The 12378-nt window shown below is 50.5% G+C and overlaps 1 protein-coding gene across 3 annotated transcripts in view; it reads left to right on the forward strand.

The window, feature by feature from the left end:
* PLB1 (phospholipase B1) overlaps window positions 1-12378 on the forward strand; it is a 132932-nt gene that overhangs the window by 79227 nt on the left and 41327 nt on the right. For all 3 annotated transcript variants that reach the window (XR_009599785.1, XM_042245932.2, XM_042245933.2), the window contains 8 exons: window positions 1735-1816; window positions 4729-4833; window positions 4946-5041; window positions 5270-5341; window positions 6404-6442; window positions 7009-7069; window positions 7886-7944; window positions 8888-8961. Coding sequence is in view for 2 of the 3 variants with exons in the window: in XM_042245932.2 (XP_042101866.1) it covers window positions 1735-1816; window positions 4729-4833; window positions 4946-5041; window positions 5270-5341; window positions 6404-6442; window positions 7009-7069; window positions 7886-7944; window positions 8888-8961 (588 nt within the window). In the remaining variant the exon portion in view is untranslated. The remainder of the gene's footprint in view (window positions 1-1734; window positions 1817-4728; window positions 4834-4945; window positions 5042-5269; window positions 5342-6403; window positions 6443-7008; window positions 7070-7885; window positions 7945-8887; window positions 8962-12378) is intronic.

Genomic DNA, 12378 nt, shown 5'->3' on the forward strand with positions numbered 1-12378 from the left:
GCCTCTGTGGGCCAGGCTCACTAGGGCCACGTCTTCCTCAGTGTCCAGAGCCTCCCCGCTCCCTCCCAGAGGCCCAGCTCCCCGACAGATGAGCCTCTGTTCAGCACGGGTGCTCCGGGCTGCACATTCACAAAGGTAGGGCTGTGGTCACCTTTTAGGAGAGAGGGTGGTCAGGTCAGAATCAGCTTGGTAGAGGACAAAGAACCCTTGCCCCGAGAGGCTGCCTTCCTCCGCAGCCTCCAGAGCTGAAGATGCCCTCCCCCTGCTAATGTTACCTGTGACCCTAGGGAGTAAGACGTCCTTCTGCCCCGAGCGTGAGCCGTTCCTGCCTGCAAGGTCTCCTCTGGCCTGTTAGCCCAGATCACGGTGGCTGTGCCCCCCACCCCTTCTTCCCTCCTCAAGCGCTATACAGGCCTCCACTGCAGGTCTGAGCACATCACGTGGTAATGACCCTGAGTGCCTCTCCCGCACTCAGCCCTGAACTCTGTCTAGGTCACTGCCAGTGCAGAGTCAGGGCTCCGTGGCTGTTTGCTGAATGGCTGAATGAATAACTCACAAGGGCCAGATCTGCTCTTGGAAATGAAGGGATATCTTGGCTGTCCCCTGAGGATGCATGCCAAAGCGCCCCCGGGGGGCCTAGACTGCATGGGTCCCCTGGGGAAGGCCCGAGGATGCTGTGAACAGTGGGAGGACGGCTGCCGAGCGACACGTGCCTGTTAGCGCAGCTGGTGTCAGGCGGGCTATTTTTGGCTGCTGACTCATCCCCTGGCTCCCACTTTCTCCAGTCACTGGGCCACATGGGGCGGGGGAGGGGACAAAGAGAGTTCAGCATTCTTATTTCATTTCAGAGCACCTCACCTAAAAGTCTCTGGCTGCCCATCACTACAAGTCTTCTAGACGATTTAAGCTGAAGGTTCGGGGTTGGCATTTGTCTGACCTGGAATGGCCAAGTTGCTGACAGTGGGGTTAGGAAGGCTCAGGGTCACGGCATTCTGCCACTTGTCCGCTGTCTTATCTCAGTGGCTGTGCTTTCCTTGGTGGTGCTGAGTCTACACTGAGCCATCCTCACTATTATTGCCTCCTGCCTACGGACCATAAGCCCAAATTTGTGAGATGGCTAGTCAGGGCAGAAGCGGCTTAAACAGGGGTTGAGAGCTCAGGTTTAGACCAGAGAGACTTGAGTTCAAGTCCTGGCTCCCACACTCAGCATCCACATGAACTTGAGAAACTACTAAACCATGCAGAACCTTAGTTTGCTCATCTGTAAAATGGGGGCAATGAAAAGACAGTTTCTAGAATAGCTAAGAGGATTCGGCAAGTTAATACTCATGAACCTCTCAGCACAGTGAGCTCTCAGTATGTGTTATCATTATTATTGATGTTGTCACTGTTATTTAGAAGGAGGCATGCCTTAACTTTACGACACCGTTCTCAGACATTCATCGGGTAACTTGGCTCCCTAAAAGTCACTCCTGCAGATGCCAGAAGATATAACTGTTTCATTTTCATGAGCAAATCCAGATCTGGGAAATTTTCTTAGGTTTCAGCTGGTGCAGTTGACAAGTTAGCCAGCCAGAGCTGCCTGCCCACCCCCCTTGCCCCCCTCCGGCTCCCTTAGCACAGGCATCTGGTACCTTTGAGTTAAATATATTCTGAGTCTCAAGCTAGTGTTCCTGTGTCATGCTCTCAGACGGTGGATCTGGTGGGTGAGCACCTCTGTGGTTTGGTCTGCAGGAATCTGTGTCCCTGTGTCTTGAAGTATGATGATAATGCGACAGAGCTTGCCTCCCTCATCGAAGTGAATAAGAAGTATCAGGTAGGCTGGGAGCTGCTGTGTGGTTCATGGTTCTGGTTAGAAAAGGAACAGACACTTAGATTATTTCAACTTCGACTGCATGTGACATTACCACTGACCAGTTTGCAGATATAAAGACCGCCCCCTTCCTCCAAGGCAGAAGATTCAGTTTATTTGAATCAAGTTACAGAGCCAAGTCACTCAAAACACATGACCAAATCTCAGTTCCTGGCCTTACACCAAAATAAATATTTCCAATTGTCTGTGGAGAATGGGTATGAGGTTCTGACTCCTGGGGCAGGAACCCTTGCCACCCAAGAGAATCTGGAGGATTCCGTGTGACAACACGTACTCCGTCTGCCCTCCCTGCCCAGGGGGAGCAGGTGTTATTAGGTGTCGCTGGGGTGACTTTTAGGGAGCACCAGAAAGAAAGCTGATGCTCTCCCAGCATCCTGTGGGCTATCCCTTTGAGGCTTTTCTCCATCAAATCTTTCACCAGAGCAATGGACTCTCTTGAGTTTTGTCCCAAAGAATCACCCAGTCACTTGAGAACAATGGTCACCTTCCAGCTCTTCCAGGCTGGGTATGACGCAGAGAGCTTCCAGGGTGGACCAATCCTTCAAGCCCATGGACTCCTTGGAGCAGAACCCCTCCTGCAGCCTCTTTCAGAGCAGCCTTGTCCACGAGTGGTATCTGGGCTCAGGGCAGTGACCTATGTATCATTCTTCGAGGCCATTGCCGGGCCCCTTGGGTGACTCCTCAGAGCACATCCCTCTGTTCCTTTGTCTCTGCTAAGGAAGTCACGGCCCTCACCAGGCGAGGGAGGGCAGCCAAGGTTATGTCTGTGAAAGCAGGCCTTTTGCAGGTGGGGTTTGGGCGCAGAGCATAAGCGCTTATGTAATTCTGGTTGGTTTATTGTTTATTATTATATCAGATGTATTATTTTCTATAACTTGATTTATTTTTGGCTGTGCAGCGTCTTTGTTGCTGCACAGGATTTCCTCTAGTTGCGGAGGGCGGGGGCTACTCTCTAGTTGAGATGCTCTGGCTTCTCACTGCCGTGGCTTCTTTTGTTATGGAGCTTGGGCTCTAGGCACTCAGGCTTCGGTAGATGCGGCATATGGGCTGAATTGCGTGATTCCCAGGCTCTAGAGCACCCACTCAATAATTGTGGCCCGTGGGCTTAGTTGTCCCTCATTAGGTGGGATCTTCCTGGATCAGGGATGAAACCCATGTCTCCAGCATCGGCAGGTGGATTCTTTACCGCTGAGTCACCAGGGAAAGCCCCAGATGTATTATTTAAGCAGATTATCTGGAAGAGCTAAGGTCAGAGGCCAAGCCACCAGAAATTGAAGGGTCATGGAATTCTGGGGCCATGCCATCAAACAATGAGTTTGATGGGGTCACCATAGACACCACCATCACTGCTATTTCTAGAAACTAGATGCACCCTCAGCAAAATGGATTCTGTGCCATCCCTCCATCTTTCAATCTCTAGTTTCCAAACCAAAGCCTGAGGCAGGAGCCCCACATATCAACTGGGGCACCCATGGGCGTGTGTGAGGGGCGTTGGGAGAGACAGCATCTGGGCTTCTCGCCTATAGTGCAAGGCGGGCTCTTCTTCACACGGTGGAGTGGGTTCAGAGAACCAAAGAGAAGGGGAACTGTTCCCTAAAATGGCCTTCACAACCTCTCTAGATTAGCCACCTATTCCCAGGTCTGCTCTCGGTGACCAGTGAGACCCTGCTGTAGCATCCCAGACGAGCTCACAGCTCAGCCCCATGAGGCCGTCACATCCTCTCTCTCAATCCTCTGACTCTCTCCTTCCTGTTCCCCTCAACTTGAAGATGAGCATTGCTGTTAATTATTACCACCATGTGCCAGGCCTTCACACTACTTACACCATTTCTGAAAAGTTGCGGTGGTGAGCTGGGGGCGGGGTGGGGGGGGGGGCGGGTCTCCGCTGTGAGCCATTGTGGCTGATTCACAGAGGCCCTAGCAGCATTTAAAAGAATTTAAGAGATGGTCCAGGCCTTGGTGAACATCCTCCACTTACAGGTGAGGAAATAGAGGTCCAGAGAGGGAAAGCAGCTTGCTGAAAGTCACACAGCTAGTTAGTGGTATCATACCTTTTGCCTGCCTCAAGGCTCTGTAACTGAGTCTCCCCCAGGAGGTTAGAGCTGATGTATTCCCAGCCTGGGGGCTCTCTAGCTGACCGTGGAAAACAGAAGGTGTCCTGGTGCCTTCTGAGGTAACTGCACTAATGCTCTGGGTGTGGAAGCCTGACCTCCCCCTCCAGACCGGGTCCTGGCTCCGAATGGTGGAAACCCAGCAAGCACTGAAATGGCAGAGTGTGGCAGAAGTGGGAGCGAGAGCTAGGGTAACTGGTCCTTCTGGAACTGAGTCTAGGTGTAAGCTATGAGAGTAACAGCTCTGCCACCTCCTAGATAGATCTGAGCACTCAAGGGCGCATGGAAAGGAACACTCAGGCGCACACACACTGCTTGCATGAGTGATACAGATGGGCATTAAATGTGGTGGTTAATTCGCCTTTGATTTCCTGAACCAATGTATAACATAAATAAATGTAAGGACGATCCCCCAAAGTCTTTAAATCAAAATTGTACTCACTCCATCTCCACCCTGATCTTTAATCAGAATCTTTAAAAGAGGCTCAAACTGATGGACTTAGGGTTTTCGTTTTTCCCAGACTGGGTCAAATAGATGCAGTGGCAGCAGAGGCTGGGGGCAGGGCGTGAGATAAAGGCTGATCTGGAACATAACTAGCTGGCTCCTGATCAGTAGGGATTTCACTGCAGATTGATTTCACTCAAAGGTGAGATTGTGTCGAATTCTCTGGTGGAAAAAGAGTCCGCACAAAGACCAGACAGGTGCAGAGAGCCCCCTGACCCCTGACTCCCTCCCTCCTGCAGGAGGGGACTCACCAACTGGTCGAGAGTGGGCGTTACGACACCAGGGAAGATTTTACAGTGGTTGTGCAGCCGTTCTTCGAAAAAGTGGACATGCCCATGACCCCGGTAAAGCCTCATGGATAAGTGGGAGCTACAGGTAGTGCCCAGCTCTTTCTGAACACCGCTGGTGTTATCTGTGTTCCTATGACACGGCCACTCTATTCTGTCCTATGACCAGGAGGGGTTGCCTGACAACTCTTACTTTGCTCCTGACTGTTTCCACTTCAGTAGCAAGGCTCATGCCCACGCAGCCAGTGCCCTGTGGAACAACATGGTAAGATGACCAAGACAGGGAAAATTATGATTCCTCTGATAATAAAAGATTCTGGAAAGTGTTCAGAGGACTTCAGAGACCCATCACTCAGGCTGTGAGATTCCCCACACAGCACTGATGATAAACCCCAATGCCTCTGTCCCTCCCTCCCTTACCCAGCCCTGCCTCCTGACTTTTCCAGTCTTGCCACCTGTTTATCACTCCCCATCTTCCTGCTTCTTGGTTTAGTTGCAACCTGTCGGCCAGAAGACAAGACAGCATAATTTTGAAGACCAGATCAATATCACATGTCCAGACCAGGTAGAGTGACGAGCGCAGCCTTGCCAGGGGTCTACCTAAAGCCTCTTTTGCAGCCTTTTGAACCTTTCATTCAGGTTTCTCCATTCCTTTCATCCCAGGTTCACATCCACACCCCCAGCTCTGTTCCCCTACCCAGCCAATCCATACTGCAGTTAACCATCCACAATCCCCCATCTGATTGGACTGTGAGGGGTGACAGCCAGTGGCCAGGATGCCCTAGATCTCACCTCTGTCTCTCCCTGTCCCCACGAGCCCTGGCACAAGTCTGCACCCAGGCCTCTTTCCAGCTGGGAGGAGGAGAGTGGTAGTACCTTCCAGCCCTCATGTTGAAGCTGAGGCTGGGAGGACATTAAGGGCAGGATGGGACCTCTCCATGTGGTCCCCATGGCAGGATGAAAGAGTGAGGGGCTGGGACCTGGAATAACATCTTCTAGGATGGAGGTGAGGGTGAGAGTGGGGAGGTCCATTGGAAGCCAGAGATAAGAAAGCAGACATTCACCAGGAACACAAAGTAGGTCTCCCTGTTCACTCGTAAATTGTCAGAAAGCTGCTCGGACCTTTGCAGGTGCTCCCTCACGCCTATCAGTTCCTTCCTCTGGATTCCCAGAGGGATCCTGGGTCCGGGACAGGAACCTACTGAGTAGGGGCTTCAGGGGCGGAACCTTAAAGCGCTTGGTTTTCTTGTCTGGGTGTGAGGCACCTAGGCTACTACAGTGCAGGAGTGGTGGGGTAGGAAAGGGGGTAGGAGTTCAGGACCTCGGCTTGTATTAGTAGACAGTGGGACTCTGTTAGAAAGGGGCAAGGTGGAGAAAGAGAGGTGACCTAGCCACCCCAGCCAGCTGGGTAAGAGGCAAAGTGCAGAAGTACTAGTTCCTGGGAGCCCTGCAGGGTTTATTGTGGTTGTTTAAGGGAGTTGCAAAGAAGGCTGGGTGCATCCTGGGAGGGGGCCCAGCAGTCACCCTGGAGGGCAGGGACTTGGGAACCTGGAAGGTATTTCTGCACGTGGGAGCAGAGCAGGAGGCAAGTTGACTTGCTCTGGTGGTTCGCCCCCTCTTCTCACAGGCCTGGCCATTTCTGAGTACCTACAAGAACCTCGTGCAGGTATGTACTTGTTGCTTCCTTTCAGCTCAGCCGCCAGTGCAGTGGGCAGCCCCTAGCAGGCACCAGTCCTGCAACGCAACGGGAATGTGGGTGAGCATTCCTGATGGACAGTCGCGGGGTATTCACACTCTTCTATAAAGTCCATTCACCTGCACCTTCAGACAGTGGGGAGGGCAAAGTACGCACTATTGATACAGTTCAGACAGGGGGCCAGCCAGTCAACTCTCAGCCTCGTTAGACATAAGTGAAGAGAACCATTCCCTTATAAATCTGCTGCAGAAGTGGGGGGATGGGGAGGATATGTTTGCAGTGGGCTGGGATCATCTTGTTGAGGTTGATTTTGGCATTGGATGGTTAGGGGTGGTATGGGAGGATCAGAACTAGGTTAACAGGTAGATCCTGGCCTGATACCCAGAATCACCTGGGGCACCTTCTTCAGATGTCCTGCTAGGCCCTCCCCAGGGTGGGGCCCAGGAATCTGCATTCGTTAAAGCTCTTGGGTGAGTCCGATGCCCAGATAGCTCCTCTGGCCCCTGGCAACCCTGGGATCTATTCTGCATCCCTAGGATTATGGGAGCCAGCTGCTGTGCAGTGACAGAGCCCCTTCTGCCTCACCACCCACCTCAGGTAAGCCCCCGGTGGCATACCAGGACCCTGGGCCCCTCTACAAGAACTCAGTTAATAGCCAGTGCTTGCTTCCTGTCTGGGTGGCCACCAAGGAGAAGTCCCCCTCTTCTACAACAGAGTCTGACCCAGCAGGACCCAGAGCAGCCAGGGTCCCCCCTGTTCCTCCCGCTAATGGGAACACATGTGAGGGAGCCACAGGAGAGCCGCCCTCAGTGGCCCAGCCTGGGCTGTGACCTCACCAAGGCCCAGAACTGGGGTGTATGGTGCCCACCAGGAAATCACCACAGAGAGCCAGCTCTGTGGGTCACCTGGGCCCCCAGGCTCTGCAGTCACTGCTGCCGCCTGGAAAGTTCTCAGGAGTCTTCAGAAGAGAACTGGGGGCAGAAAAAGACCAAACATGATTATTCCTCAGACTCTTGGAAATCCAGAACCCAGCTCTAAGGAGGCCATGCATCAGACTGTGACCTCCTCTCCATGGGCCAGTGCCCATCTGGTTGTGCACTCCGATCACAGCTAGTATCCCACGTGACTGCTGGCACCAAAGTGCTGGGATCCCATGGCACCCGAGCATCCTGCCCTCCCCTTCTTCCTCCCACCCTCTCAACACCTCTCCCTTCCCATAGGCCCAAGTTGATTGGTTGTGTCTCTGATGGGGAAGCTGTTTTCCCTGCCCTCTGCCTCCACGGCACCACAGATGCCCAGTCTTGCACGGCCCAAACTCGCACGCGGGTCATGCGCCTGGTCCGAAAGCAAGAAGCACTGGACTCTGACGGTAGCTTCCTCCTCACAGACTCAAGTGTGTGTCTGTCTTTCCAGTGCACACCCTGAGACCTGCAGACATCCAAGTGGTGGCCGCTCTTGGGGATTCTCTGACCGTAAGGACTCTTGGGCCCCGTCCTTGCAGGGTGAGGGTGACTGTGTCTGCTCCAGGTCCCTGTTCTTCTAGCTCCAAGGCCTGTGCTCCTGGCCTCTGCGCTCTCCCACCCCTCCTCTGTCCTGACACCAACAGGCTGAGAGCAGGACGAGGGTTTGATTTTGCAGTTGCGTTCTCAGTCAGGCGTGTAAGTGGGAATTCTTCAGGAGTGAGCTGAACTGTCTCAGGCAGCAGAGGTTATGAACACTTAACATCATGTTTTGTACAACTGCAAAAAATAATGTCATTTTTGACTCAAAAAATCTTCTAAACCTTCCGTGAGGGCACTTTCCCCTTGCATTATACTTTACAAGCAGCTCCAACCCTCACATCTGTTTCCTCTTTGCATCCGCCCGCAAAGCAGGAAAGACTCTGTAGTTGTGGTAAAAGTTATGCTCCTAAGTTCCAAGAAATAGGGCCATGGTATCATTGCAGAGCACCACTTTCTGGCAGCACTTCTGAAGCCATGAGATTGCCTTACAGAATGTCCCCAAGGGAAAGAGAACTGTGAAATGCATGAGAAATCTGTCCACTGCAGATCTGTAGGCTGTTTCTTCATGCACGTCAAGAACTTAGGAGCAGAATGCTGCGAATGGTTCTGAATCTCACGTTCATAAAGCACTTTAAAGACTTCATAACTGATTTTGCAATTATGATCCAATTTGGTCATAAAAACTATGCTGTGAGATAAGCAGGGCATGGGCTCGGGTCTGTAAGGAGGCAGCTGAGATCTGGGGAAGGCACGCAGCTGGAAAAACAGCCAGCCCAGGAATTCTGATCCCCTGGGGTGATGCTCTGCTCATGCTGCAGGGAACACCTTGGGAAGCCCTGCCCATACGCAGCCTCTCCTTTCTCTGACTTGCTGATTTTCCCGTGGATTTTGATATTTGGATATGTTTTCAAAGGCCGGCAATGGAATTGGCTCCAAACCGAATGACCTTTCTGATGTCACCACTCAGTACCGGGGGCTGTCGTACAGGTAATGTTAACCTGTGACCCCCTCCCACCCCATGCTCACCGCTCCCCCCACCCCCAGAGATCGAGTGGGGATGTGTCTCCTGTAAAATGTATAAATACCGAAGAGCAAGGACCAGGTCTGGAGGGGGCTTTCAGAAGGAAAACTTACCTTATTTCTGGAAAAATGGAACAATCTGATGAGTGGAGAGGATATTTTTCTTTGATAACTCTTTTCTTTTAATTGTACAGAAGAAGCAAACCGAGGTTCTTATCAGACTTCTGGGTCAACAAAGTCAACATGAAATGCACCAGAAAAGCACCAGATCTCTGAGTCTTCACCTGCCTGTTTGCATGTATATGTGGCCATGTGGTTGTTCCTATGTTTCTTGTTTACTGTCTGTCTGTGTTTATTCATGTTGCTAATTCACGTTGTGTCGCCACACCTCTGCCTTTATGTATATGCATACATCTGTACAGAAAGTTCTGAAATGCAGCACCCACTTCAGGTGGAATCAGCTGAGTCAAAAATCCCAACCAATAGGCATTCCAGGGCCCCTTCCTTGTGCCTGCATAATGTGGTAGTGGGGGAGGTTGGTATGGGAAGCACAGGCTAAGCCTTATGCTCAGTTGACAAGTGCCTGATGCTACAGGAATATAGAAGAGGGGATACTCAACCCTGCCAGGTGGGAGAGGAGGGCTTCCCAGAGAAGGTGGTACCCCGTTAGGCCTTGACGTGTTAGCTGGTAGGCGAGAAGAGTATTCCAGACAGGAAGTATTCCTGACAGCTTAAGGCATGTCAGGAGAGTGGCTGCACGTGAGTATTCTTGTTTCTTTCTCTCCTAATAAAGTTCATGTTTATGAGCCCTTCGAAGTCATTGGTGATGAGCTCAGGACTCTGCCACGAGAGGGCAGAGCACTGATGAAAAGTGGGGTAGCCCAGGGCCGCCCCTCCCTTTCCTGCAGAGAGAATCAAACGAAACGTTTCTTTCAAGGAAGCGAGCGGGAACAGCGTGCAGCTAATGCACACTGTGGCGGCTCTCCAGCCGGCCCTGAGGACCGTCCTAGAGAGAGAGTTTTTCCTGGGTGAGGGGCATCCTCACTCAGCCAGGAGCCCCCCACAGAGAGGACGCAGATGTGGACAGTGTGGGGACATCGGCTAGCGAGAGCTGAGCTGCAGGCCTCCCAGTGCGTGAGGTCCCATACACCTTCAGCCACCTTCAGGCGGGGTAGGGAGGGGGTCCCTGAGGAACAGAGTCAAGGTTGCCTCTTACCCACTGGGTCCCAAGAGTTACCGAGGCTGCAGGAGAAAGACAAACCAGAGGGAGGAGCAGGAAAGCAGAGGGTATTATAGTCGGAAGAAAACACGAGGTAGGGGCAGCTTTACTTGGTCTGAGCTAAAGGAAGAGGCAGTGATGTCGCATCCTCGTGTGGGAAAACAGATAATAAGACAGACAAGCCGGCCAGCAGTTGACAGGTGAGCTACCCCTGGTATGGTCAGGGGAGCAAGGTGACCTACCTAACTTCACAGTTACTGCGCAGATTCCCAGGATTCAGATACAGACAGACCATCTTCCGCTGAACGTTTCTCTCTGCAGCAGTGAAAAAAATCCAGCCATTGATGTTTCTTCCTATGAGTGCGGTCTAGTAAGGCCTGAAGTTTTAATCTTCTGGTTCCGTTTTCAAGGCATATATTCAATGGCTCCTGTCCCTTTAAACCCTTTATTCTAAGTGTTTCAAAGACCTGCCCCAAAACCCACATGTGTTAAAAGTAGAGGTTCTTGGTCAGAGTCTAAGAGATAGTTTGACTCTTCATAAAATATGTAATGTTTCCCAAACTGTGTTCTATAGAACACTAGCCCCAATCTTTGTGTTTTGGGGGAAATTTTTCCAACTATATCCTTCCTCTGGGAAATTCACATGCATAGAAGCATATTAAAGGCTCTGAGAAGCCCGACAGTGAAGAAATCTATTTAAATTGTGTCTGTTTAATCCAATATTTCCCTTAATCCCAGAACACTTTGTTTGTTCAGAGTACCTGTTAGCATCTCCTGGGAAATGTCCATGTAGTAAACCAAGCTGAGAAAAAGCAATTTTCTGAAGCTGTTAAAGCTTCTGGATAGGAAATTAATGATTCTAGGTAAACTAAGAATGCAATTTGAGCCTCTTTCTCCAAGGAAACAAAGTGGAGGGAGTGGACCTCGTGGAGTCAGACTAGGGAGAAGAGTTCTTGGTAGATGGGTAGCTATAAGCAGGCCTTGCAGGAAGAGGTTAGGCTGTGAACATTTCCAAGGCCCCTTGGCCTGTAAGAACCACATGGCAGTGAAAGGCCCAGCTCTGGCCAGCTTACTGGCGTGCCAAACCTGGAGGTCTTCAGAGAATTGCCTTTCCTTCAGTTGAAATGTTGGCTTGATTGCTCATTCAAAGGACCAAAATAAAATTTATTTATCAAAAAAACCATCTCTTTGTCTTATTAATTAGGAGTTCAGTCTCACATTATTGAAACTCCGTTGATAAATGTTATCAAGCATCAGTTTTGCATTTCTCTGCATACTGTGAGTGACTCCAGAACAAAGCCCATTCTTTGAGCTCATGGTGTAATATGAACTCCGTTCATCTGAAGGGTCTTGTCTAAACTAGCTGTTTCATGTGGGTCTGTTTTCTTTCATGTTTCCTATAGTTCTGCTCAAAATGAGGGTTTTCATATTTTTGTTTCTCCTAATTTATTTGTATACTTCTCTCTTTTCTCCTGGAAATGGGCTCTGAGAGATTTCTGTAGCCTATTGTCTTAATCACCTACCACACTTTGTAGAACAAAGATAGTTTTAGATAAAAAAATTGCAATAGAACATACTTGATGTGTATGCATTTATATATATTTCTGTGTTTATAATTTTTTAGCTTTTATATGTTTCTGGAAGGAGGAAAGGAGGCAGGGTTAGAAGACAATGATGGGAGGAGGTAGAAGTCTTTGTTATCTCATGCCAAGTGAAAAGTGTTATGAGGAAATGCTTTTGGTCCAAAGAAGGAAGGCTCAGGAAGCAGCTAAAGTAGTGGCTTCATGCAGAGTTGGGAAAGGATCAGAAGCTTTAAAAGCAGTGCCCAAGCAAAGGCCAGGTTCAGTTCAGACACTGGATGGGAGGTGGGAGAGATACCTGAGTGAGAATAGAAGGGTAGCGTTTACCTGGCTGCTTTTTCTCTCCACCTTTTGAGGATCTTGACCCTTTGACTTAAGCCCTTGACCCCACCCTAGTATAAAATAGTCAGTTTCACTCCAAGCCTTCTCTTGAATGAAGAACAGCCATAACTTTGATTCATGGCCTGTCCTTCGAAAGACTACACTGGTGGGCTGAATGCTAACACTGTATTCTCTGAAACCTCTTGGCCTGGAATAATATACTGGGATGGAGGAGGGAGTCACAGAAGAAAAATAACAGTAAAT

This window comes from Ovis aries, chromosome 3, assembly GCF_016772045.2.
Source record: "Ovis aries strain OAR_USU_Benz2616 breed Rambouillet chromosome 3, ARS-UI_Ramb_v3.0, whole genome shotgun sequence".
NCBI lineage: Eukaryota > Metazoa > Chordata > Mammalia > Artiodactyla > Bovidae > Ovis > Ovis aries.